Source organism: Urocampus carinirostris, chromosome 3 (assembly GCF_059441175.1).
Source record: "Urocampus carinirostris isolate Australia breed hairy pipefish chromosome 3, RoL_Ucar_1.0, whole genome shotgun sequence".
NCBI classification, from domain to species: Eukaryota; Metazoa; Chordata; class Actinopteri; order Syngnathiformes; family Syngnathidae; genus Urocampus; species Urocampus carinirostris.
Genome location: NC_142351.1, coordinates 29,123,613 through 29,150,351, shown reverse-complemented (window position 1 = coordinate 29,150,351; position 26,739 = coordinate 29,123,613). Strand labels below are relative to the sequence as shown.

General features: G+C 38.1%; 2 protein-coding genes across 6 annotated transcripts in view; both read left to right on the top strand.

Annotated features, from left to right (window-relative positions):
* Positions 1 to 5,876, top strand: part of LOC148369361 (gamma-aminobutyric acid receptor subunit beta-3-like) — a 102,821-nt gene extending 96,945 nt beyond the window's left edge. For all 4 annotated transcript variants that reach the window (XM_088331333.1, XM_088331332.1, XM_088331335.1 and 1 more), the window contains one exon: positions 1,151 to 5,876. In XM_088331333.1, coding sequence (XP_088187459.1) covers positions 1,151 to 1,519 — 369 coding nt within the window. In that variant the 3' untranslated portion in view covers positions 1,520 to 5,876. The remainder of the gene's footprint in view (positions 1 to 1,150) is intronic.
* Positions 5,877 to 13,761: 7,885 nt separating this feature from the next.
* Positions 13,762 to 25,581, top strand: ndfip2 (Nedd4 family interacting protein 2). 2 transcript variants are annotated; one of them, XM_088331330.1, is made up of 8 exons: positions 13,762 to 13,947; positions 15,858 to 16,059; positions 17,093 to 17,223; positions 17,320 to 17,407; positions 19,172 to 19,296; positions 22,430 to 22,496; positions 22,582 to 22,688; positions 24,024 to 25,581. In XM_088331330.1, the coding sequence occupies exons 1-7, from the start codon at positions 13,921 to 13,923 to the stop codon at positions 22,683 to 22,685; spliced, it is 744 nt and encodes a 247-aa protein (XP_088187456.1). In that variant the 5' UTR covers positions 13,762 to 13,920; the 3' UTR covers positions 22,686 to 22,688; positions 24,024 to 25,581. The 2 variants fall into 2 exon arrangements, with proteins under 2 accessions (XP_088187456.1, XP_088187457.1); XM_088331331.1 differs by having other exon boundaries at positions 22,582 to 22,703.
* The last annotated feature ends 1,158 nt before the right edge of the window (positions 25,582 to 26,739 follow it).

Sequence of the window (26,739 nt, the reverse complement as noted above, 5' to 3'; positions counted from 1 at the left end):
AGAAGACCATATTTTAGGCAACCCCTAAGAAAATTGAGTTTAGGACCCTTGCTTTAATCATTAAACCAAAATAAGCTCTCAGCTTCAAATAGGTTGGTGACCTCTGTTGTAAAAGCATAACACGCAAACAAAAACAAGACCCGACTAGGAATCACAACCTGCTAGGCAGATGTTACATGCAAAATGAACCAAGCAAATAGATGTTGGACCTGTTCAGTTGATACGTTTGCATGAAACCCATTGTGCATTGCTACAAATTCGGTTCCTATCATCATGGGCATGCAGTGTGTTGCAACTGCTGTGTTTTCAATGAAATTGGTACTTTACTCAGAAAACCAGCCAGCAATGTATGTCTTTGTTGTGCATGCTTGCTTGGATCTTCTTCCTCCTTGACTCATTGATTTTATATGAGAATGCCTAGGCTCTGAAATCATTATGAGCCATCACTGCATTTCAGTCACGACATAACGCATTTCATGTAGAGGTAAGATCGGAACAAAAACATCCAGCCTGACCAAGGCCCGCAGGTATTCAAGCCCAATCCAGCCCAAACCCGACCGACTTGTTTTGCAGGGCAGAACCTGAAGCAAACCCGAAATTTCACCATTTAAACCTCTCGGTTTAATATGTATGCGTAACTAAAAGAGCTTGTATAGTATTTTGTTGAAGACTTTGCTTTCTCCATTCTCTAACGTTTACTGTTGAAGAAGTGGAGGGACTGATTAACCTATCAGAATGCACTATGCAAATCACTAACAGATTTTTCCGGAGAAAAAAATGTGTAAGCGAGCACCCCATTGTGTTTGTGATCTTTTTTTAATGAGAGATCTAAACCTTATTTTATTTTAACTTCGCATTTATATACATTTAAAGATATCATTATGGTTAATACAAAAATACAAGTGTAAGAGACCCTGGTGAGAATAATTAGACCCTAGCAGCCTGCCAGGAACTTCCTATATAATATATGGGAAACTCTTCTCTGAATGTAATGATTGACACTTCAGGCCTGACTCGGGCTGAAGTTTGGGTCGGACTCTGGCTTGGGCTTAAGATCTTACCTCAAAATTCACGACACTTGATCCTCAGGTAAAGTGTTTAAACTCTGACCACTTGGACCCAACTAATGTTGATTACTTCTCTCATTCAGGCTGAACCGGGACATGGGAACATTCTGCTGACCACTTTGGAAATCCATAATGAGGTGGCAGGAGGGGAGATCACTACCAGCGTGGCAGACATTAGGAACTCTCAATCTATGTTGCAGCTGGACAGCACGGCATCTTCGCACATTCAGTATCGCAAGCAGAGCGGCGGTATTGGTCCGCGTTCCGCCAGCCGGCACTCGCTGGACCGCTCGGCTCAGATGAAACGTAGCCGGCTGAGGAGACGGTCCTCGCAGCTAAAAATCAAAATCCCCGACCTGACCGACGTCAACGCCATTGACCGTTGGTCAAGGATCATCTTCCCCTCTGTTTTTTCGTTTTTCAATCTTATCTACTGGCTCTATTATGTCTGAATGGACGGTTGTATCTGTTATCCTTTTTCTTTGTCCCCGTTTGTTTTGGTTCACTTCCTTTTTGTTTGTGCTTTTATACATGCATTTAATATATTGACGTCAGACAACAGACTGAAAGACTGATCGAGTTTCAGACCAAGTTTTCATCTAATATCCTTTTATATTTTCCATTTTCAAATTTGTTTTCATTCTCTGTACTATGTAACGTTACAGCAACTTTTACTATTTCCCGTAGAACTTAAGAAACAAAATGCCAGCAGTTCATGACATAATCTTTCCAAAAATGGGTCCGAAAACGGAAAAAGCAGTATGCTAATGACAACAAGAGACTATTTTACCACATACTTCATCAGAAAAAATGCAAAGAATTCCTAAAAATCCATTAAACATGAAGTTTTATTGGTACACTATGCACTGGAAGATTATCATGACTCTCAGGCTTACAGGTTTTTGATATTCTTGGCATACTTTTTGGTCGGGGAGAGGAACGACAAAAGAGCACAAGAATGTACAGCACTGCCATTTTGTTCCCAGTTTACTGTTAAATGACTCCTGAAGCAAACATGACTTACCATATTTTCCGCACTATAAGGCGTACCGGATTACAAGACGCATGCCAAACAATGGTGCACCAGCCTAAAAAGAATGAAAGCAACAATAAGGGCTAGGGTTGAACAAAAAAAATACCATATTTGCTGAACCTAATTGCATTGCATTGGATGCAACTCTAATCAAACTCTGGATCGCAGCAGGGAGAGTGTGGCATCCTATCTACTAGACTACTTGGAATACAGAGAATACATGATAAGGCATTAGCTTTAATCTTATTATCACACTCATTTTAGTCAATACCATGTTAGAGAATGGAGAAATGGAAAAAAAAACAAGATGAGGGAAACAACTCTGGTCTATCTGATGATGAATCTGACTTTAGAGGACATTGAATAAATACATTGTACATGTTATGTTGGCATACTTTTCATAGTTCACATTGTCAATAAACGATTTTAATCATGGCTGCAGATATTCAATGTTTGTAACCTACAATGTTTAGTCGAAGCTAATAAAGAGTTAAACAAAATGGAATACCAATTATTAATCAATTGGTGTTTTTTCCATTATCTAACAATCGTATCTAGTATTGTGACTAAAAATTATGTGATTATGAGATAAGACCTAATGCCTTTTCATTAGCCTTCATGTGCCTAGTGGTCCTGTCATAGTCGCCACAGAGGGTTTAATCCCCGTTGCCACCATTGCTGTGCAAATGTGGTCAGCTATATTGTTCGACTGATAATTGCACAAATATGGTAATATACAGATAAACATTTCCAATTGTATCCACGTACAGTATTCCGTTGCTGTATAACCGTTTACTTCGCGGATCTTCATTGTGCATTGTGTTTTGCATTTTGATTGGCTAAACAGAGGAAGACGCTTTCAATTCCCAACATATGTGGATCTTTCAACCCGCTAAACTTAATCTGGAGTGTCGTGCAGGACTTTGGTGATCCACAGCGGGTCTTTCGTGCTCCTTGGCGATTTTTCAAAAATGTTTGATAATGAAAAAATATATATTTTTGGGTGGAACAGAACCTTAAAATAAATGCAGTTTTCCTTAACATCCACATGAGAGCGGCAAAGTATCACGTAGAGTGGATGGAGTCCTTAATCCATACAGTGCAATAAAACAGCAAGATTGTTTTGATAGTACAAAAAAAATTATAAAGTACATTACTTCTGTTAGTAAAACAAATATAAATGTGGTTTGTTTTTGAGTAATGAATAATTTAATGAATAAATAAACGTTTCTACTTCGCAGGATGTTTTTGAACGCAACCCCTACAGGGAAAAAAGATTACTGTATAAGGTGCACCGGATCGTTAAGCGTACGTTCAAATGTCTTGCCAATTTGGGGGTTTAAGGTGTGCATTATAGTCCGGAAAATACAGTAACTTAATATATCAAATGGGTACTTGTGAGGTATGTTTTGTATTAATCGGATAAAGAAATCTCTCAAAAGTATCAAACATGACATTTTGTCATTCATAAGCTTTTAGTTAATCTTCATGACTGTTACTCTCTTTTTTTTTTATATGAATACTCAGCCATTCCTGTCACGTTACTACGTGTTCCGTCCTTGAAATGTTCATTTGATTTACCACCTTGTCTGGTTAGAAACTGAGACACAGGAAAAATTCTATGTATATTTAAAATTGTATATAATATATATAAAATAATGTGTGCACAACCATTAATGAAAAAAGGATGATCATAAAGCATTGCGTTTGATAGTTGCCATCGTTACAATTACAATTTAGAAAAAAAAGGCACTTTTTTTCTCCAAAACGTGACCATGCCGACGTATTAATTGATGCAAATGGATTTCAATGGATTTCTCAAATGATGAGCGAATGCTGGCTTTGAATGTAACAGAACAAATGTTCTTCAGGTAGAGGATATTGAGCCATGGTCATAGTTTCTTTCCATCTGAATGTAAGCCCTCGTAACGTCGCACATGAATGAGGGCGGACAGGTTGCGAGCAGCTATTGCCGTATATTACTTGATTGCTGCATGTAATACATGATTGTGGCTTAGAATAATCTACCACTCCAGCTCATGAATGATCAATTTGAAACATTCCTTTTCATGATCATCGGTAAACCACCTGCACCCCACCCAAACAAGCACTCGCATAGCTTTGTGCATGAAGAAGTATTAAATAGGAATACTAAGAGATACTTAAGAGTACAACTTGTGACAGTCTTAAAATAACTGAATGTATTGTTCTTGGATTGTTGCGGTCTGGCAGCAGATTATTTTTGAATCAAATATGCAGTGGCGGGCCGTGGATTTTACACTTGGGCCTTCAGATCCAATCTGAAACAGTGGGATTCACAAACGAGCCGGCTCTTGAAGTGAAATTTATCTTGGTTGAATCGACTGACCCCGGCCAGCGTTGCGAGCCCAGTTCTCTCGGTCTGTTGGCAGATGCAGCGCAGAAAGCGTGTCTTTTGTGAGGCAATCTAAGTTAAAAAAAGACAGAAACAATGATCAATAATGGGTGGATAATAAGACAAAAAAATCAGCGAGAGAGAGAGAGAGAGAGAGAGAGAGAGAGAGAGAAGCTCGGTCCGATGTACCGACCCGGCCCAAAAGTCAGATCGGCCTGCGCTCAGATTTAGGATCTCACTTCTAGGCTGAAAGTGGCAGACAAAACCTTCCACTTGCTTGCTTCTGCGTTGTCCGACCTTTGGCTATTATATTAACACAATATGCTGTATTTCCTTGTACAGCTCTTCTCTTCGAGTTGAACAGCTGTTGGCACAATTGCTTTGATGGATCAACGCGCCCTAGCCAATAATAGTTTGTGAAAGCGATGTTTCTCAACACCAGCTAGTTGGTGTTCAGATGCCAACTCGGTATATCATTGGCAAAACTGAAAGCTTTCTCAAAGATTGATATTACAGGACACATCCTGCAGGATTTTTTTGGGGAAGGCCTCCAGGAAGATTTCTAAGCCTAGCAACGACTAATGGCTGAAGTGTGATTGGTTAAATGAATAAATACGAAAGCACACATCTGGATGCAGCGCAACCAAGGAAAAGCAATGCAATGAAGGTGACAGATGATTTGGAATTATTTATAAGTACTGAAGGACAACATATAATTCAAACTACACCATTCAGATTTTATTAGGCCAACAGAGAAGGTGTTGCTGGCCCCTACGGCCCACCACTGCAAATGTGATAGGGTGGCCAGACGGGGCGATGCTGTCCCCAAACTGGTCCTGTTTTTCTACTGTGTAGACAAGGCTTCACATACATGTGAGGTTGTTTTATGGAATCCTCAAGTTCTGGGAATAAAAAAATATAACAATATTTGTACATTATTGTATGAAAACAATGGATGAAGGCTCATACTCATGGGCTGATGTTTAAAAAAATGCATACAATGTCCTTACATTTGAGTTATTGTGTACTGTGCATGCAACAATACATTTAGAAATACTTGAACTAAAGGACAGAATTTTTCCCCCTGGCTCCATTGGAGTGCTTACTTATTCGACACTGCTTTGTAGCTGACTTAAAAAAAATGAAAAAAAAAAATTAAAATGGTGATGTATGGCCTTGGTCCCATAATGGAATGTGAAATGTTCTGTGCTGCCACAAATGTATCTAGGCTTAGATTTATATTGTACATTTCTGTATGTTTCTCTTCCTTTTGTAAAGGGTGGTTGTTAAACCATCAAATAAAGGATATACATTGTAAATGTGAGAGTGTGTGAAACTTCAGAAAGTTGACAAATAAAATATGTATCCACGGTGATTTATAAATAAATGAACCAACAGCTTATTCTTCATTTGATTAACTGGGCATGTCATGAAACGGATCGCGAAGCAGGAAGTAGGAACTCATTTGCGTAGACGTCCTCACACTTTAATTGAGAAAGAAAAGTTGTCCAAAACACAAACGGACCAGACCAAAAAACAAAACGGGTCAAACACAGGCAAAACTACAAACTAGGTATTTCCAGAATTAAACAGAACTCGTAGGAATCTCTCAGAATGTTACACCGAAGTGCAACAAAGTCCAACAAGCACAACAAATATAACCAAGCATAAACAAGTTTTCAACAACGATCTGGCAAACCACAGTTCAAAAGAGCGCGTTTAAGTACCCACAGAAGTAATCAGAAAATGCGAGTCAGCCGGTGTCAAGGGGGGGTGCCAGCTGGGCGCCATGGCAACCGTGCAGAACCTGACAAGGCAGAACAGCAAAAAAAGGTGACACACAGAATAGGGTCCCTCCAGTTTGGGCCAATTAGGCAAAATATACCATAATGCACATTGTAATGGTAACAATGTTGTAAATAGCGCATACAAGTCGAAATAACAAACATTGAGCCCAAAAAATGAACAACTGTGGGCAATAATAATGGACAAAATCAAACTTCTTTGCAGGTGTCAAATAATAAAAACAGAATAAGGGATTTATTTATCACCCCCCCCCCTTTTTTTTTTTTAATACCACAGATAAAAAGAAAGCAGTTTTTATTGTGAAAAGCAAAAAAAAGCTAAAGGTCTTATGCCCCATATTCCAGTCTAAAAACTCTGCTGCCTGCTGAAAGACCTGTTTTACCATTAGGGTTTAGTGATGTCTCACTTAGAGTGGAGTCGCATAGCAACAGCAGCCTGCTTGCAGCAGAAGTGTCGAGCATCTTGTTAAACGCAAAACACCTAACATTCAGATATTTGAAATATGAAAGCAAACGTTGTGCTTGTCTAGCCAGGTTGAAAACACTCAGTGAAGAGAGCTGGCACCAATAACTGACCCAAATAAACGCATGACGAAAACCCATAAAGCAGCGGAGATGGGGTCCATGTTGGGGAAACTCACAGAATGAATTCTTTCTGATGTCTTCCTACTTCCTCCCTGCCAGGCTGCCAAATGACATACTTTCTTTTAATTCATCAGTAGCACAGCAAGTGATGGTGGAAGCGTGGGAGAGAAGCGGGATGGTGAAGAGGAAAAAACAACAACAACGTTTCAGCATCAAACAGCCAGTCTCACATACTACAGGGATTAACTTGACTTTTCTGTACACTTTTTCATTCTGTTTTTCTGTTTCGATGAGCTTTCACGAGGTATACAAAAGCATCAATGTTCAAAATACTCGTTAACTCCTCAGTTTTATTATCACTAATTTATGTTGTATTTCAGTTTGAACTTCATGGCATGAAATCAATCATTTTCACTGGCAGATGATTCGTTTTTCTTTTAGAAGCCATCATTAAATATTTAAACTGGGCGGTGTGTATTTCTTATCCGGCCTGCCATGTTTGACCTGGAAATAACTTCTTATTGTGATTGTACAAAAAGAGTACCCGGAAGATCGACGAACATGTTTGTAGCCAGATAACTAACCACATGCTATAGATGATTAGCGTTATGTTGAAGTGAACATGACAGCATCTTTCCACGTGCATGGCACGCAGCTGTCTAGGTCTTTAGAGAGAACAAAAGATTGATTAAAACAAATCAGAGCAGCCAAGTAAGAAGAAATCACGCACCAAAGCGTCAGTGCAGCTGTCGCTTGACAAAGGGATCGCTCGAATATTTTTATTCCAATCACAAATTAACATTGTTGGCATTCAACTGGGAATTGTATTTACAGGTGTTCTCTGTTGGTGGAGTAGCTCATTTGTGAAACCAGATATAATAATTAAATATTTAAGAGGATTTAGCTTACAGTCTTAAATTTTCCTTATCGATGTGCCTTGCCTGCCAACCAGTTCAGGGTGTCTCCTGCCCACTGCTCGAAGAGACCTAAGATGGGGTCCAGCACCCCTAACTGCTACACTTACAGTTACTATGTTGTAACTGTAACAGCTTTGGGTGGATGGATGGATGGATGGATGGATGGATGGACGGATGGACGGACGGACGGACGGAGGGACGGACGGACGGACGGACGGATGGATGGAAGGATGGAAGGATGGATGGTTGGACAAATGGACTTTGGCTGGAAACCATAGCTGGAAACCCTAGAAAAAACCCTAACATCAACCCCAAACCCTACATGGAAACCATAGAAAGGCTTTAAATCACAAATATTGAGCCCAACCGTCAGCTGGAAACCCCAAAATGGCGTTAAAACCCCAATAAAAAGGCCAAATTCTAGCTGAAAACCCTGACTGAAAACCCTAGAAAGTTTTCAAAACCTTAATATCAATGTCAAACCCTAGTTGAAAACCCTAGCTGGAAACATTAAAAAGGCTTTAAACCCTAACATCCACCCCAAACAATAGCTGTAACCAAAGAGAGGCTTTAAAATCCTTATATCACGCATAAACTCTAGCTGGAAAACCCAAAAAGGCTTTAAAACCTCAGTATCAACCCCTAGTTGGAAATCCTAGCCGTAAACCCTAAACAGGTGTTAAAACCCCAATATCAAGGCCAAACCCTAGTTGAAAATCTTATTTGGAAACCCTATAAATGCTTAAAACCCCAATACCAAGACCAAACCATAGTTGGAAACCCTAATTAGAGCCCATCAAAAGGCTTTAAAGCCCTAATATCAATTCCAAACCCAGGCTGGAAACCCTATCCGTAAACCTTGGAAAGGCTTTAAAACACTAATATTAAGCCAAACCCTAATTGGAAACCCTTAGAAGGCTTTACAACCCTAATATCAGGCCCACCCCCGAGGTGGAAACTGACAGGTTCAATGAGATATTTCATGCACGTTTCATCCTGAATGTTAATATTCTGATAATCATTCCTGCAGAAATCCTACCTGCAAACCATAGGAAGGTTTTAAAACCCTAATTTCAAGCCCAAACCCTAGCTGGAAATCCTAGATATGTATCACAACCATAATATTTACGCCAAATCCGAGTTTAAAAATTCAGAGAGGGATTGTATTCAAATTACAAATTAATATTGTTAGCCTTCAACTGGAAGTTGTTTTTACTCATTTTCTCTGTTGCTGTAGCACCTCATTTATTAAAGCAGATAATATTATTATTTAACATATAACATAATTTTAGCTCACACTCGTACATTACTTATACAAATCACCAGCAAAAATAGGCAAAAGGAGTTGAAGGGTTTTGCAGATTCAGAATATTTCTTTTTATTGGTAGGGAGGACACATTGTCTGGAGTATCCATTTACAAAAGTTGGTTAAGAGCAAAATTCCTCACTGGAAATAAGATATTAATAATAGTCATTATAACAATGATAATAATAAAAGTACCAATCCTCCTGTGTGGAGTTTGTATGTTCTCCCCGTGCTTGCGTTCCTCCGGCCACTCTGGTTTCCACCCAAATTCCCCAAAACGTGCATGTCAGGTTAATTGGCCGGTCCAAATTGTCCCTTGGTGGGAATGAGTGTGTTAGTTGTATGTCTCTGTGTGTCCTGCAACTTGCTGGCAACCAGTTGAGGGTGTCCCCTGCCCACTGCCTGAGGAAGGTTGGGATGCGCTCCAGCACCCCCGCGTCCTTACTGAGGATAAGCGGTGCAGATAATGGATGGATAATAAAAGTAATAATAATAGTAATAATAATAATGATAATAATAATAACCCTGAAATAACCCATTGTGAACACTAAAGGGCCATGGTGTAGTATTTGGCCACAATCAATGTTCCCTCTAATTTTCCACTGGTCTGAGCGTTCACACAAAGTCGGTGAGCAACGCTTGAAACAACAGTGAGCGACAGCAATCCCAAGTGTGGCAACTGAGTCATTATCAAACATGTCCAAAACTTTACATCAAGTTACATTTTGCTGAGTTTCCGGCAATGCAAAAAAAAAATAATTCACCTTTGAATGAATTGACCAATGTATTATTGCAAAGGTTGTACGGCCTACAAACGTCATTTGTTTTTACAACAATTCTTTCACAAGACTTTCATTTCTTTTTTTTTTCCTGGTATCTTTTGTCGGATACTACTAACATTTTTGGGGGCTTATCTAGTCAGTTGCATGATACAGAACTGTATTTAATCACATTTTTTTAGTGGAAGTACAATGTTGGCAACACGATTGACTTGGTATAATTGGAAATTATTTGAATACAACACGAACTTTTTCTTCTTTTTCCCTGGTTTTTTTCTTCAATGTTTTAATCCCTTTTTAAAAAAATCTTATTGTGTTTTTTTTCTTAGCTGTTACTTTTTCTTTTTATTCTCTATTTACTTTTTTCCTTTGTTTCTTTCTTTTCTTTTTTCTGACTTTTTTCTGAATGTTTCCTTCTTTTTTCTCTTCCTTTTGTTTTTTTTTTTCTCAGCTTTACACTACTTTTTCATTTTGGTATTTTGTTCTTTGTTGTTCTATTCCCCCTTCTTTTAAGTCATTTTGTGCATAATTTTACATAATATTTGGTCATATAGAGATGAAAGAAGCAAAAACAACCTGAAGAGCCGTTTTAGGACCCAAAAGCGCCGATTCCTTTTAGTGAGCCTAGCCGAAGAAGCCGGTTCTCAAAAAACTTTAAAAACTCACACACGCAGTTTAGAGGGAACATTGCGCTGGACAGATTTTCTGTGCGCTGAGACTGTGCGAGCAGTGCGCAATTGCACACGCGCCCAGCTTAGGGGGAACACTGGCCACAATATCTCGTGCTATTGCGTAGTTCAAACAAAAACGAGTGTTATAAAGCACAAGGGAGAATGCAAACTACAGAAACGCAAAATGACCAAACTGCACAGTTTTTTTCTCCCTTTTTTTTTTTTGCCTTTCATGAGGTTTTTTTGGGGTAACCATTGGCAGCTAAATGGACACAGTCATCATGTGAGTCGTGAGCCTCATTTTATGTAAAATGAATTCAAATGTAGTATTGGAAAAAATATGACTTTTTATGATAGCTCATGTATTTTTGCTTATTCAGAGCCATATTTTTTATGAAAATACTTTTTTTTACCACAAGAAGGCATGAACTAAAACACAATGTCACAAAAACACACAAAAAAGTAATACAAGACTTTGCTAAAGTACAGAGCAGAAATGTCCAGGTACGTGACAGTTATTTTTAATGAAATGAAAATGAAAAAAAAAATCCATCACACATATTACGTTACGTCTATATATTACTTTTGAGCTATGTTATAAATAACAGTTGGATCATTCTTTACACGAAGAAATGCCGAGGTTTTCGTTTTAAAGTATCTGAAACCAAAATTGTGGTTAAGGGATTTAGGCGATAAAAAAAAGTATCTTTATAAAAAAAAACCTCTATAAGTGCATATATCACACGTCGATATTGCAACAAAAACACACTCATGACACCTAGTGGCGACTTCCTTGACTACGATTTCACCACAAATATGGATTTATTTTATGTTTTCCAGCAGATTATTTTCCACCAGCACACTTTTGTTATTTACGAGTAGCTACATTTAACGTTAGTAATTTATTTGTACTGGCATAATTTTTTTTACGTTTTCAAAGTATAATTTCCAGTGATACAATGTATGCACCATAGCAGGGTTGGGTATAAAATGACTAAATTTTGTGCAGGCTTGGGGAGTAACGGAATACATGGAATGGCAAAAATGATGTTGGCAAGCTGTTTAGATTAATTTTCATTTTGTTTCTGTCGCATCTAATGTTATTTTTGCCGGAGACCAAAGAGATCAGAGCCAGGAGAGAAAGCTTACCACGTGTTGTGAGTCATAATTTTATTCATATTTGGTTTCTTTTGTCTTTTATTAGCATATTTGGTATTGGAGTAATCCAGAAGTAATTGAAAGTAATCAAGTTAAAGTAACCCTACCCAACCCTGCACCTTAGTCGATCCAATCGGTCCCAAATTAAATCCATGAGTAGTCATTTTCGCATTTTTAGTGTATATTTCGATTCTTAAACGGTCCACATTTATTACCATTAAGAAACATCCCTCTTTCATTTTTCAACATTCACCAAATGACTTTTAAAAGAAACCTTTGTGTCTTTTTTAATGTATTTTCAACTTGATAAACCACGATGAATGGGTGGTGTAAATACAGTGTAGTGTTATAAAGTATACTGCGTATACTGTAGTTATGTGAAGAGTATATCATGCAGTACTGAGTACATTGGAACACGTTTTGAGGTTGGACCACCACCAAAAAATTATAATTTTAGAGATATATTTTACGTGGTTAATCAGACTTTGCTGCTTTATTATGTATGACAAAAATAATCATTTGAGATAAAGTGGGATGTCACAAAAAGTCTGTTAGAAAATAAAAGAGAAATGTTGTGAAGTAATTAAAATATATCGCAAAAAGTGTTGATATCCAATTCTATTAGTCTGATTTTGTTATGTATCTAAAAATACTTATCTTTAGTGTAGTGAGAACATTGACACATACAATTTAATTCATTTTTTCAGTGGGCACTCAAATATCCCAATTTAAAGTATTATATAGAGCTTAGACGGAATATTCTTAAATATATATATATATATATATATATATATATATATATATATATATATATATATATATATATATATATATATATATATATAAAAATTAACATATATTAAATAAGGAATGGCCTTGTGTTTCTTCAAAAGAGACTGGTAAGATCTTCAGTTTATGGGAAGATGAATCTCAGCCTCCCCTGCAGTATTTGCATGTTCTCCCTGTGCCAACGTCGGTTTCCTCTGGACACTCCGGTTTACTCCCACATTCCCCAAAAACGTGTGTTAGGTTAATTGGTCCAAATTGTGCTTAAGTGTGAATTGAGCTAGTCAGTTGTCTGTCTCTGGGTGCCCTGCGACTGGCTGGCAACCGGTTAAGGGTGTCCCATGCCAACTGCCCGAAGATAGCTGGTATGGGCTCCATCACCCCTGCGACCCTATTGAAGATAAGCAACACATAAAATTGATGTATGGATGGATATTCCGCAGTTGGACGTTTCCTTAAAATAATGGCAAAAAATCGGGGTAAAACCCGATTTAAATCAGTGGCAAAATAGATGTCTGACAATTTATGGACGTGTCAAGCAAAATGTACTGTAGCATCCGGAGGAGGTCAGAAAGAAAGGCGAAGTTTTAGTAGCAGATCACTGATTCCGTTAACTGGCTACTGTAGGCAACACCACGCATTAAAAAAACATTGCTACAATCGGCTGCACTTTACAACTTTCAAAACGCATTCCCCCTTCTCCTGCACAACAGCCCTCGGCACCTATCTTCTCTCAGCCATCCACACAGCCTTATAGATGCATTCACTGGTAACACGAGCAGTAGGAATGTACACAACATTTCAACATCACACATTTACATCTACAGAGTTGCTACAGTACATTTTAAATCAATATTTTAAAGATCTGTTCATTTGTGAACTCCTTAAGAACTTTGTCAAAAAATCATTAGCTGCAAGCTGAATGTTGTTAAACATTTCGATGTGAATTGCGTCATTGATTTCGTCCAATCAGCCACTCTTTGGTAAACGGAAGGAAATAGATTGCTTTGGAAATTAAGTTTTGAGATTGCAGCATAAAACACAATAGTAGTAAAATGAAGGTAGGGTTGTTTAAAAATATATTTGACTATTTGACACACAAGCAACATAAAATTTATTTTGTACACAGATTCACTTCAGTCATTATTGTCTTGGTGGAGTATTCAATACTGCCCGAGAAAATGCATCAAACCTCATTTTACTTTGAAACAATTTAAGGGAAATGCATTACTATTATGTCAACTTGACTCAATGACGCGTTTCTCCCCCCCCCCCCCCCCTCGAATCAACAACGGATCGACCCTTTCTAGAGCTGCGGCCATTTTTCAAGTTAACAATTTAAGGTTTGTTTTTTTTCGAGCTATTTTTTATTAAGGCACCAAAAAACAACAGATCCTGGCGTTCTTGACTGGCTTAATTGCCGGTTGAATTTCACCAGAATGGACCCAACAAGTCGATATCAAGTGGTAAGTAGTTTACTGTTACTGTTAACCCATTTGGCCTAATCATGTAAACAGCCACCCAAGTGGCCAGTGGCTCAATTCTAGTTTTTGCAAAATGTATAATATTTTGAACATTACGCTAACTACTGTCCTATGGCGCTTTTAAAATGGCAAGGTTGCCAAAATCCAGTTGCGACAGTTTAACAGGCATATACTTCCGCGTTACGCCAAGCTAAATGTGGAAGTGGTTCTGTTAAAAGAGGCTAGTGTAAAACGGTGAGCAAACTTTTTGAGTCGCGGGCTGCATTTTTGGAAATAATTTGCACTGGGGCCCGGCCAGAAAAGAACAAAAGTCAGATTGATGATAGCCTGTCGAGGGCTGTACTTGCCCAAGACACACCACAGGAAAGATGCCCATACGACCCGTGTGGTTAAGGATCCCCAACCAATTATAGTGGAACCTCGGTTTTCGAACGACTCACAGTTTGAACAAATCGGAGTCCGAACAAAAAATTCGAAAATTCTTGCTTCGTAGTTCGAACAAAAATCGGAGTTCGAACGCCTGTACGACGCGTGAGTGCGTACGCGAGGGTGGGATGCTGAGCGGCGTACGGTGATGAAAATACGAGAAGTCGCAAAACCACGTTAAGTATTCCGCGATACAGCTATGGCTAACTATAGTGCAGTGGTATTGTCTAGGGGTGGATGTTTCATATCACATTTTATTTACTCCTTTCAATTTTCTCAGGTGCAATTGCACCTGCACTACACTAGGGGACGTCCGAGATTAAACGAATGTGTAGCTAATGGGCCCAGTTACAGAATTTCGTCGAACTCCACCACCCCGATGAAGCTGCAGCCACCAGAGTCATCAATGACTTTAACGACACTGTCATGAACCACTCCCGAAAAGTGCTAAAAAGAAGGCAGAAGCAAGTGTCATTGGATAGATATTTTAAGAGAAAAGAATATCCTGTAGCCAAGTCATCCGAGGCGAAGAGATTTGAACATGTGAGCACCCCTCAGACAGAAGAGCTCCCCGAAGTTTTTATGGAAGGGGACTCTCCTTCCAAACAATAATTTTCCTTCCTCCTCCATCCCACTCCACCGTCCACCTGCGCCTTCTGCTGACCACCACAAAGGCAAAAAATCCTATTCATAATTCTTTTCTTTATCCTTTTTTTTATTTTCACACGTTCATGTTAGCGTAATCTTTCATACGGAAGATTACCATAACGCAAACGTACGATTAGCCTGGGTTACATTTATGTTCGTTATTTGTGTCTTAAAGGTAAACAAAGGTAAACATTCAGGGTGTTGGAACAGATTAAAACGATTTACATTATTTGTAATGGGAAAAATGATTTCGGTGTTTGAACAAATCGCTTTTTGAACAGGGTTCTGGAACGGATTTTGGTCGAGAACCGAGGTTCCACTGTATATGCTGATAAGTCTTAAATCCGACACCTCTGTAGAACTTGACGACAAATAGATAACATAATCCAAACAAACCAGTTTTTGTCATTTGAATTTACCGGTATTAGGTCAGGTCATGTTTGTATACCCCACCTTGAAGTCTCAGGGGCTGTACAGACTACATACAAACACGATGCTCGATAAAGTCCGCGAAGTAGCGAAACCACAAAAAATAAATCGCAATACAGCGAGGGATTACAGCAATAAGAACTGATGCTTTCTCTCAAATCCAGTGAAGTTAAAGTATCCCTTCATAAATGTATTCTAATGTAAATTTTATTTAAATATAGAAACAAATTACTTCGTTAGATCCCACACCAGTGCAAGTATTGATTGTTTTGGGTAGGTGATAAATGCAATGGTTTCTCCCTTTGATTTCGCTCTTGTGTAAGAGCTGGAGGCTCAAGGATACCCTTGTGGATGAATGGTGTCCTCATGGTCTCGTCTTCTCGTTTCAGCTGCATAACGAAGATGACTCCTCCGAGGCCTCAGACAGCATGGAGCAGTCCTGTTCCACTCCCCAACCTGGAACGTCACAAGACCTAAACCAGACTCAAAGCACTACGTTACAGGCCACTTCCCCAACTGAGGCTAGAGGGGCAGAAGCACCTCCGCCCCCTTATGCTTCTATTGACCTGGGTGCAACAGCAGCTGTGCCTGGTTTGTATTTACCTAGTTGTGTTTTGTTGTTGACAAAAATCAATAATAGATATACTTTGAAAGTCATTGTCGACTAATGTCACCAGACAAGATTTCCCAACAAAATGAGGCATCTGTTAATAAATATGGTCTCTGCTGAGAGTCACTCATTTATTTGCGTTAACATCAACTACGCGTACTAAAATTTATTTGGGAGCATTTTAGCCTGCATACATTCAATATAAAAAGCAGACCTTGCGTATCATGCCCGTACTTTGGTGATAAATGAATTTTTTAAGAAAGCACGGCAGACATTTGAACAAAATGGAGTCTGGCTCGCCTCTGTAAGCTTCAGGTAACATTAAAGCCAATACCGTTTTGAATATGTACATTGTACATGTTATATGCTTATGTGTCGCTATAAAAGAGAGCATGAGCTTTCAAGGCTGTGCCTGACAAACATATTTTATATTGGATGCATTCAGTCCAAATAACAAACATACTTTGTTAAAACCATTTGATTTCAAACTATACAGAATCATTCAATTTTTTTTACAGGCTTTGCAAATACTCTTAATGTTTGTTCTATTTAAATGAATGAATGGATTTTATTTACTGTTTTCCTGTTCCTAACAGGGATGAAAAACATGTTTACTTTATTTTAATTTATCGTATATTTGTCTGTCCCTAAAAAAAGGAACAGGTTTATTCATAGATTTGTTTGTAGTGACCGAGCAATGTGCTCAATTGGTTTTAGACAGGGCATTTTGATTTATTTTTTGGTTCAAATATGCAGTTTATTCACTAAATTACATAATTTAACTGCACCAAATCGTGTTTATTTTCCATATAAAAAATTAACTTTATGCTAAATTTTAAGGAAGAAAAAAAAAAGATTTATCTGATTATAAGACTTGTTTCAATTAGTACACTAGTAAAACGGTCGTTACTTGCAGCTCTAGTTGAAATCCATGTTTATTAACTTCTGGCTTTCATGACACTGCCTGCACAATCTGGCCGTGTGTTTTTATTTTTTGATTTTTTTTGATGACAGAGACCAGTTTTCAAAGTGATTTCCCAGTGCCACCACCTTACAGTGTGGCCACATCGTTGCCAACATATGACGAAGCAGAAAAAGCCAAAGCTGCTGCTATGGCTGCTTCCACTGTGGAGGCCATTTCGAGGGTGCGAATCCCTTTTGCTGTTTGTTGTATTTCTAATAATGCTTATTTGCATTTTTTGTGAATCACTCACAATTATATGTGCATTTATAATTATCAGGAGGATGAATTTCTTCCCAGAGATGATTTCAGTGATGCCGATCAACTGCGTGTTGGGAATGACGGGATCTTTATGCTGGCCTTTTTTAGTAAGTACAAGAGTGGAGGAGCAATGTGTTAATAACTTATGCATTGAAGTAGAAATAATAAATATATTTGCCATCTGTCTGGTGTAACGATAAAGAAGAAAATAATCCAATTCACGTTTTAAAATGTTTTAAAATTTAACTTGATATTTAGAAATGTATTGCAAGTTTAATTAAATATCTTATCGTGAAAAGTTTTTACTACAGACCAGGGGTCTCCAAAATGGTGGCCGTGGACACCAGGTAACCCCCTAAAAGCACCTGGGTTGTCAGCCGACTGGTTCTGAAAATAGCTCATCTGAGATGGTTCATAGTGATTTTCTAGGAACATTTCTAACTGGCATGAGAAATCTTTGGCATGATTAGTGTCTTAAAAAAACAATATTTAGTGGTTGACTGTGCTTATTTTAACCCCTTAACGTTTTGAGGGCCGGCGGCGGGTGGTCGGGACTGTTGAGTATTATATACGTGTCTGTACAATGTCACCACTCACTGAAATATGTAGCGCTACATATCATTAAAAAGCTTAAACTGTTAGGATTCAAGATATAAGGACCATTTAAATATATACATGATACCCGAAAACAAAAAAGCCGGGGTAGCTCAACATAGGCCTCCTCTTAATACTAAAATCGGTATCGGCCCTGAAAAACCCACATCAGTCAATACTTAATTTGAACCCTACTCCTAATAATTATAACCTGGTAATAAGATAATAACATTGTAACAACATAGTAACATCATAAGTTGCTATTTTCGAAATGCATTTCACTGGTTGCCCTACGTGCTAATCAGTTACAAAAAAGTAGCTCTTAGGTTAACAAAAAGTTGGCCACCACTGCTTTAGATGATCATGGAGACTGGACCAAGATAAGCGCCTACTTTTGGTTGCCAGCTGCTCTTTCTTTGTTTTTCTCAATTGTCTTTTAAATCATATTTAGTTGATAATTATATCTATCTGACTAAAATAAAAAACCTACTTTGGAGCATTTTTGTTGCACCCAACTTATCTAGTGTTTCGATTATACCTATATGACAGAATGAAACTTCAACAAAAACCTATTAGGGAGTCTCGATAAAATGCAGTAGACACTCGCTATTTTGTGGCAGATTCACTCTATTGTTATTTTTATTTGATTTCATGAGATAAGTAGACATGGCTAGATCAAATTTACTAGATGAGTATTGAGTTTGATCCGGACCAAAATGACAGTGTTTCTGAGTACATAAAATTACAATCAAATCCGGGTCAGGTGCAATCGACATTTCGTTCTGTGTACATTGTTACACAGAATGACAATACAAGGAAATTATTATTATTATTATTATTATTTACCCAAACCATGCAGTCTTTCAGATTTTCATTGGAATGCGATTCCCACCATTTTCCAATGTCTTATGAAGCTGTTGACTTTGTATCAGTGACCTTGGATTTGGATGAACAAAGGGAGAAATATGAGTCAATCAAAACCTGACTGTTCACTTCAATAGCAGCTACTGAAACACAAATTTATGCCACATTAATCGAACAATGACACAGGTAGAAAACTATCACCATGGAAACCAAGCGTGCAATAAAATTGACAAAAATAATTCCCTGTTGCAAAGATTGAAAATTATATTATCTTGTGTTAGTTTTACATGGGGAATTTATGTGTCTGTTGAGCTTTTAGTGTCTACGCTCGACTCAAATTTATGGAATGAAATTTTATATTTTAAGTTTTTCTTTTGCTTAACTCAGCTCTTTTAATTTTTCTCTTCCTTTAGTGGCCTTCCTGTTTAACTGGATTGGCTTCTGCCTGTCTTTCTGCCTGACCAACACTATTGCAGGCCGCTACGGCGCCATCTGCGGCTTTGGCCTCTCACTCATTAAGTGGATTCTAATTGTCAGGGTAGGTGATGTTGTTGCCACAACTTGATAATGTTTTTAGAAATACAGTGATACCTCTTCATTCGAGCTTAATTTTTTCCAAGATTGTGCTCTTAGCTCAAACTGCTCCTGTAATGAGCAAATCTTCCCGATTTGAAATAATAAAAAAATACTAATTAAAAACTTATTGGCCCTTCTGGACCTCAAAAAAAAAGATCAAAGTGTACTTTAAATATCTATAAAATCTTTCTGATCACTAAAATACATTCAAATAGTAATTATACATTAAACATCAGTGTACTACTTGGCTTGGTCACTCACACAAACACCTTGCTTGTGTTTTTCTATTATTTCTTGCAGTGTTTTAAATGTCATCATTTTCCTTTTCCTCAGAAACCTTTCCGTTTTCCTTTTCCAAGGTCACAAAAAGAGATGCTATAAAATATGATTAACTCATTCAATGCCTGGCGTTTTTTATTTTTTAAATTGTGAGAGCCGGTGCCAGTCAATTTTTACCATTTTGACTTATTTTTGAAGGTATACAGAAAATTTTGTAGCTATAGACATAGTTTGTACAGGTGCTGTAAATCTTGGAAAATGCTTGAATTTTGATGTCGCGTTTTCATAGTCTGGAAAATGCTTGAATTTTGGGTGAAGTCCTTAAAAATATTTGAAGTTCTTGCCATGTTTCCTGGCAGTTTGACTCAAGAGACCACGCATTAATCAAAGAAAAACAAATTCAGTGGTACCTCTACCTACAACTTTAATTTGTTCTGGGAGTAGCTCTCTAACCTGAAACATTTATAAGTAGAGACGCCTTGTGAATATAAATGTGCTTATCTGTTCCTAGCCCCGCAAAATTATGAGATTATTTCATAAATCTCAAGAGCATCAGAGCATGAAACAAATACAAGTTAAAATTGGATTACAGCACAATAAACATAAAACACGAGGCGCATAATGTAAAAAAAAGAAAAAAGGAAATAAGAAAAATATCCATTTACGTTTTAACTGGCCTCCTTGATTACTGATCTTCAGCAGTGATTTTCCCTGGCATCTGTTGAAAAACTGATCCAATGATGTCTGCTTTTGCCAGTTTTGCCAAACTGTCGGAAATGCACAAGACAGGCATCATAAGCAATAGCCTGACCTGTCATCACTTTTTCTGGGTGATTTCTTTTCACACGTTCAGCGACTTCATGAAATTTTACTAAAATGTTTTAATTTGGGCTGATGGGAAGATTGCTACATCCTATTCCTTGTCATCTCTGAACTCCTCCAGCACGGCAATATGTTTTCGTTCCTTTCTATTATCTCTTGCTTTGTTTCGATTTTCAGAAAGTCTCTTTCTTTTCTCTCCTTGTCCACGTTTCTGCGTGTTTTTCATAAACACAAAGGCACTTTGCAAAATAACATCTGTTGTGAATGATGGCTCTTCGAAGCAGTACCATTCAGTTGACCGTTTACAAAGTGGGAAGGGAGCCCAAAAAGCATGCCGAAAAGGGAATATTTCCCTGTTAAGGTAACCGGAAACTTTTGTATGTAGAGACATTCGTAAGTCGAGGTACCGCTGTATTGACAAAGCAGGCTTAAAAATGAGGCCGACACAGCAGCTGCGATTGCCGTAGTTTGTCATGTGGAGTGTCATCACCCCCTTCAGGTGCATAAGGAAAGGTGCATCAGACCAAGATGCAGGCAGGTTGCACAGGGCACTGTGAAATGTGTATCGATAGCGTTTACCAGTGGTAAATTTTAATGGGAAGAACTCCATTTAACTAAAAATGTAAAATGTTATTTTGAGTGTGTCTGAATTGATATCACATTATGCAATTTACAGGGGGAAGTCCGGCGTGAATCGATCAAAAGCTCTGTGGTTTGGCGTACTTGAGTGCTGTCCGTGGTAAAGATAACGGGAATTTTTGATACAACATGAACCAAAAAGAGACAACAGCAAACACTAATGAAATGGGGCATAGCAGAAACTCATTATATATGCCCCATTCAGCTGCTGGTATAATATTTGGCTTAGGATTTGTCACGTTTCCTGGTTCTTTTTCATGCAGGCAGCGCTAGGTCACCTTGAACGGGGCTATGGATTAATTCACACCGGATTACCTCTTGTTGTGGTTCTGGAGAAACTGGAAAATTGCCCTTGAAAGTGCTTGAATTCGGGCATGAAAACGGTGTACAAACCTTGTACATAGGTTATAAATATATAGGATCTATCAAAATAAAGCTTGAACCATTATTTGCCATTGTTTTGTAAATAACAGTTGAACATTGTGTAGTTTCTTAAAAATACTAATTTCTAAAAAAAAAAAAAAAAAAAACTCTGAGAAAAACAGCATTTTGTGAAAGGATGCATTTCAAGCAGAAGTTTCACGTGGTGCTTCTTTTTGGATTCGTGTTACCTCCAATATGTAAACGCTTTCCATAAACACAAAGGCACTTTGCAAAATAACATTTTATTGCAACAACACTTAACTAATGCAGGAACTTTGGAAGAACTTTTCAGCGCCTGATGTTTCTGGTAAGGAGATCAAAAAATTTCGGTCAAAATGGCGATGGCGTTACCTCAGGCGACAGACGTTTCTACAGACGTTTACAATGTTGTCATCTCTTTTGAAAAGAGTAAGCTCAGTTAAGGAGTTAACTGCCTAGTACTACTTGTCCATATTATGTGAGTCTCACCACACTTATTTACTACGCCCACTCTCCATATGGGGCCGCCTAATACACTCATTTGCTGTAAAAAGTAAGCAACACTAGGAAGTTGGGCTTCTTCATAGTGTGCACAAAGATCTGATCAAAACCACTCTTGCCATCTACTGATATACTGAAATAATTCCCAGAGGCTTGACATTTATCAATGAGCAGCGCTATACCCTTTTCTATAATCTTTCATATAAATAAAGAAAATCATATTTTTACCTTTTGGCACTAAAAGAAAGTGCTTTTGAGCTGATGGCAGTGAGTGGTCGTCAGCGGTCTCTAGTGGATGACCCTGGGACTGCTCTTGAACTAGATTTTCTTTTGTAATGGGAGAAAGATTTATGTTGAGAAGAAATTAGTGTATTGAAATTCTTTTATGCTAAGCTGCTCGTATAAAGATAGAAGTACCACTGTATAATCCCCCCCCTTTTTTTTCTCTTCAGTTTTCTGACTACTTCACTGGATACTTCAACGGTCAGTACTGGCTGTGGTGGATCTTTCTGTTGCTTGGTGAGTTTTGGCCAGTGATTATGCATTGACTTTGTTTATGCAAGGTTAATTGACAACTGGATATCCTCCCGCTTGTTTTCTGCAGGTCTCTTGTTGTTCTTCAGGGGTTTTGTCAACTATCTGAAGGTCCGAAACATGACAGAGAACATGGCCTCCGCACATCGAACACGTCTCTTCTTTCTCTATTAACAAGTAACAGAAAATCTTGTCAGTATACCGTAAATTCCAAACTACAAAATCCGCTACTTTTGTGCTACATCCTTAAAATCCGCTACTTTTGTGCTACATCTTAAACACTATGGCTTTAAATTCTGTGCGTTTCATCCTCTTTTCGTTTCCGTGCCTGCACCAAGAAAAACAACGAGCTTCTCTTTCCCACAATGCATGTGCTCTAAATATAAATTACCGCAGTGGTGTCTGCAAACATTTTCGACACCTTCTTGGAGAGGAAGTTGCTAGATTGTGTTTTGTTTTTTGGGGGGTGGGGGGCTTAATATTAGTAATATATTACACACAGTGTCGGGAAAAAAGTATTTTCCCCGTTCCTGATATATGTAAATTAAATTGCAAAATGCAGTTTTGAAATGTTTATTCCATTAATTATAGTACTGTACAAAAAAAATGAACCTATCCGGCCCTATGTGAAAAAGTAATGCCCCCTGAACCTAATGGCATGTTGGGCCAGCTTTGGCAGCTATAACAGAAATCAAACATTTACGATAATTGCTAGTCTTTCACAGACTTGTGAACAAATTTTGACATACCTTTTTTTGTCAATTGGATTTAAATCTTACATGTTTTCATATGTCATGAATATTGATTGGTTGGGAACCTTTTCTATGCTATTGACTGGTTTAGTGTCTGACTATGTGTTCATAATTATAAGGTAATTACAACACAGTTCAGCCTAATGGGAAAGATTTAAGCAAAAACAAAGGTGCTCATAGTGGCACTGTGAGTCAAAATAGTGTGATGAAGCCTTTTGTCATGACACCCACATTACTGACTGGATTCCACCAGTGCTGCAGATTTGCGTTTGATCCTCACAGCATGCATAACTGAGCAAAAGATGTTGGCGTTGTCAGTTGCTGTGCAAATGTCATCAGCAATGTCAGGTAAGGTGTAACGCGCTCTCAAAGTTTGATTTCATCATTTATTTGGTACTACTCCGCTGCCCGGTGATTGACGACCATTGATCTCTGTATTTATCACTGGTGGTCCAGAGGTTAGTTCGAAAGGTTGAGCTGAGAAAAAGTGGGAAAAAAATCATATCAATATCTATTAAAGAAAATGTGGTGATGGTCATTATACACTAATGATAAATATTGTAATATAATTCATTTTCATTGCTTTTTAAGCCTGCGGCTCTAAGTCTGATGCGGTTCGCACCAAGACAAAATTGAGTTTCGCTTCTATTTTTGAGCATGCGGCTTTTTGTCAGGTGCACTCTGTAGTCTGGGATTTACGGACACTTGAAAATATGCTGTATGGTTTGACGTTTCCAATCGGTTTTCACTCGTTTTGCAGGGTAACAACTCCCTTTCCCCGTGCCATTCAGCTTTATTGAGATGCCCTGCAACCCCCACCCAGTCCAACCCTCAAATGAGCTGCCAGGACATTGCTGCAGTGAAGAGGGAGGAGGGCAGCAAAGTAGTTCTAAGGGAGAGCGGTTTAATGGAATGCAAGCAATTAGATGTAGATGTTCCCCACATACACCTAATAACTTTTGCCGGCCAGCCAATAAACTATTTTAATCATATCTTATCCATCCAGGATGTGGTACATCCATGTCAAATAGTACTGCCTCCATCCTTAATGCTATCATCATTTTCATATTGATGAATTCTAGGAAATTATAAATGTGCATGTCAGACCAGGTGACGGACGTATCCTGGGATGGCTCAACATCAGAGGGCTGATTGGTAGTCAATTTTAGGCAGCAGCCTGTTGAATTACGATCCAACCTTTTTCATTTCAAATGAACAAATAGCTTTTAAAGCTTGTCTGAGCCTAATGGTCAACAGGATAAATTTCAGGATTTTATTCCTGACCTATGCAGTCAGAATCAGACAGGCAATTATACTGAAGAAGAGCTACTCTCTCCCCATTTGTATACAGTACACTATCTGTCTATTAGCCTTGATCATGAGTGTTTTACAGGTGAACAGGAATTGAGGTGATAAAAAGACCTTCTGAGCCATATTGTGCTCTAGAAGGACAAGGCTGGCATGGCCAGAAAGAAAGCAAGTCCTATGCAATGCCGTTTTTTAGTTAACAACAATAACTGTTGAAAATCGATGATAACTATATATAAAAGGATAGTGATGGACAAAAAGCTTGACTGGCCCCTCATTTAACAGATATTGTTCTGGGGATTTATCACTTAATAAAATGTCCGTCCTTTGTTTTAACCGGAAGTGTTATGCAACAATGGTATAAGCCAAATGACAAATAACCAACATTTGCTAACGTTGTATTTAAAAAAAAATGGAGAACGCAAATGAATAGAAAGCAACATGAGACTGGCAGAAATGCAAGGTATCTTCAGTGTATTGAGAGATGAGCCTGGTTTAAAGTCGAGAGCAACCTAAAAATGAAATGTGTATACAGCTTAGTACCAATTCTTATTTGCACTTTGAACTTGTGTACAGTAGAATTTAGGTCTCCGTAACAATGTGGTGGTGGAGCGGTTGGAAAACATCAACCGCTTTCCATGTTTTTCAACTTGAAATTTTAATTATGTGAGATACTGTTGGGGTTTTTTGTTCATTATCTTTTGCACTTTTTAGCTAGCACGTTTTTTTTCCTTTTTTTTTTGGTCATCTCAACTGTGACTGTTTTAGTATTGCCAATCTTAATCGTCTTCCCCCCAGCAACATTTGTCAATGATATTCGAATTTGTTGCATGATTTGTTTTTGAATGATTAGCAGGGATATCGAGAGGCCACAATTTATTTACAAAAGCCATGAACTAGAACAAAATGGCAGTCATTCTTGATTTTACTCTGGCAAATGTAACTTGTCATTTATTGTAACTGGAATAATTGTTGTATGGAAAATGCTAATAAAGTTAAAAAATTGCAAAGTTTCTGCCATTGTTGGATGTTGTAGAGCAGGGGTCTCAAACTCGGTTGACTTGAGCAAGTGTCTGGTCGAGGTTGGGCCAAATTATTTTTTCCAAAAAAAAAGCTGTGATAGAAACGTTCCACTGTTCTCAAATATATTTTAAAACAATATAAATGTAATCCAAACATAGTAATAATTACCATGAAAATGAAACAATCAGTATTAACTCAATCCATAATTTTTGAGGGCTGCAGTTACATTGAAGGGACAGTGTTTAATATTCGACCATTAGATGTTGCTGTATTGTGTAGTGCAACCCAAAATGAGTATTTGCCAATGTCTTCACCTCTGGAATAATGCCTTCTTTGTGAGAATCAAATTTCAAACATTTTTCTATTCATAAACCCCTTGTCATCTCTTAGGCCAACTTAAACAGCTCAACTTCCAATGCGACAGTGGAACTTTTGGATGAGAGGACATTGGCAACTTTTTTTTCGAGTTCCACAATATTTATGAGTACACATTTCATCAGGCAGCTAACTCCATTTTCACTGCTATGGCACTAAATCTTGATGGTTTGGCCCTCCGGGGTGTCCAAAATAAGGCAACACTGCTTCAGTGATTTCAGTGTTTTGTCTTTGCAGATTTATTTCCATTTAAATCTGAGTAGGACAGAACCACCATTCTACAGGTGCCCTTGTTTATTTAATTAGCTTTCTGAGTAAGGGTGGTAGACCTCATGCAAAAAAGATTATTAAATCACATAATGGACTTTTCAGCGACCTTTAACACGCTAATCGTCTATTGAGAGACACAAAGAAAGACCGAGTCATTGAAAATATTTTCCCTCGTGTATTTGATATGAAGCTGGTCTTGAAACATTACTTCTAGCCAATCGCAGGACACATCCATGGAGAGGAACAAACAACCTAATCACTTTCTCTTTGAGCTTACTTCTGGTGTTTTGAGACTGGGAGGTCGCTGGTTCGCGCCTCGGCCGAGTCATACCTAATTGGTAAAATGGCGGCGCCCTCTGTTGGCTGCGGCTGCATCGACTCGCTACAACGGGTCAGGTGTATCGACATTTTGTTCTGTGTACATTGTTACAAAGAATGACAATACAAAGGAAATTATTATTATTATTATTAATGTTTTTTGACAATAATGTTTATTTACT

What these genes read in the sequence shown, in the direction of transcription:
- ndfip2 (XM_088331330.1), top strand. Translation starts at nt 13,921, where the DNA reads ATGGACCCAACAAGTCGATATCAAGTG. An exon ending in CTGTGGAGGCCATTTCGAGG is followed by an intron (nt 17,224 to 17,319) that starts GTGCGAATCCCT and finishes TATAATTATCAG; the next exon opens with GAGGATGAATTTCTTCCCAG. An exon ending in AGTGGATTCTAATTGTCAGG is followed by an intron (nt 19,297 to 22,429) that starts GTAGGTGATGTT and finishes TTTTCTCTTCAG; the next exon opens with TTTTCTGACTACTTCACTGG.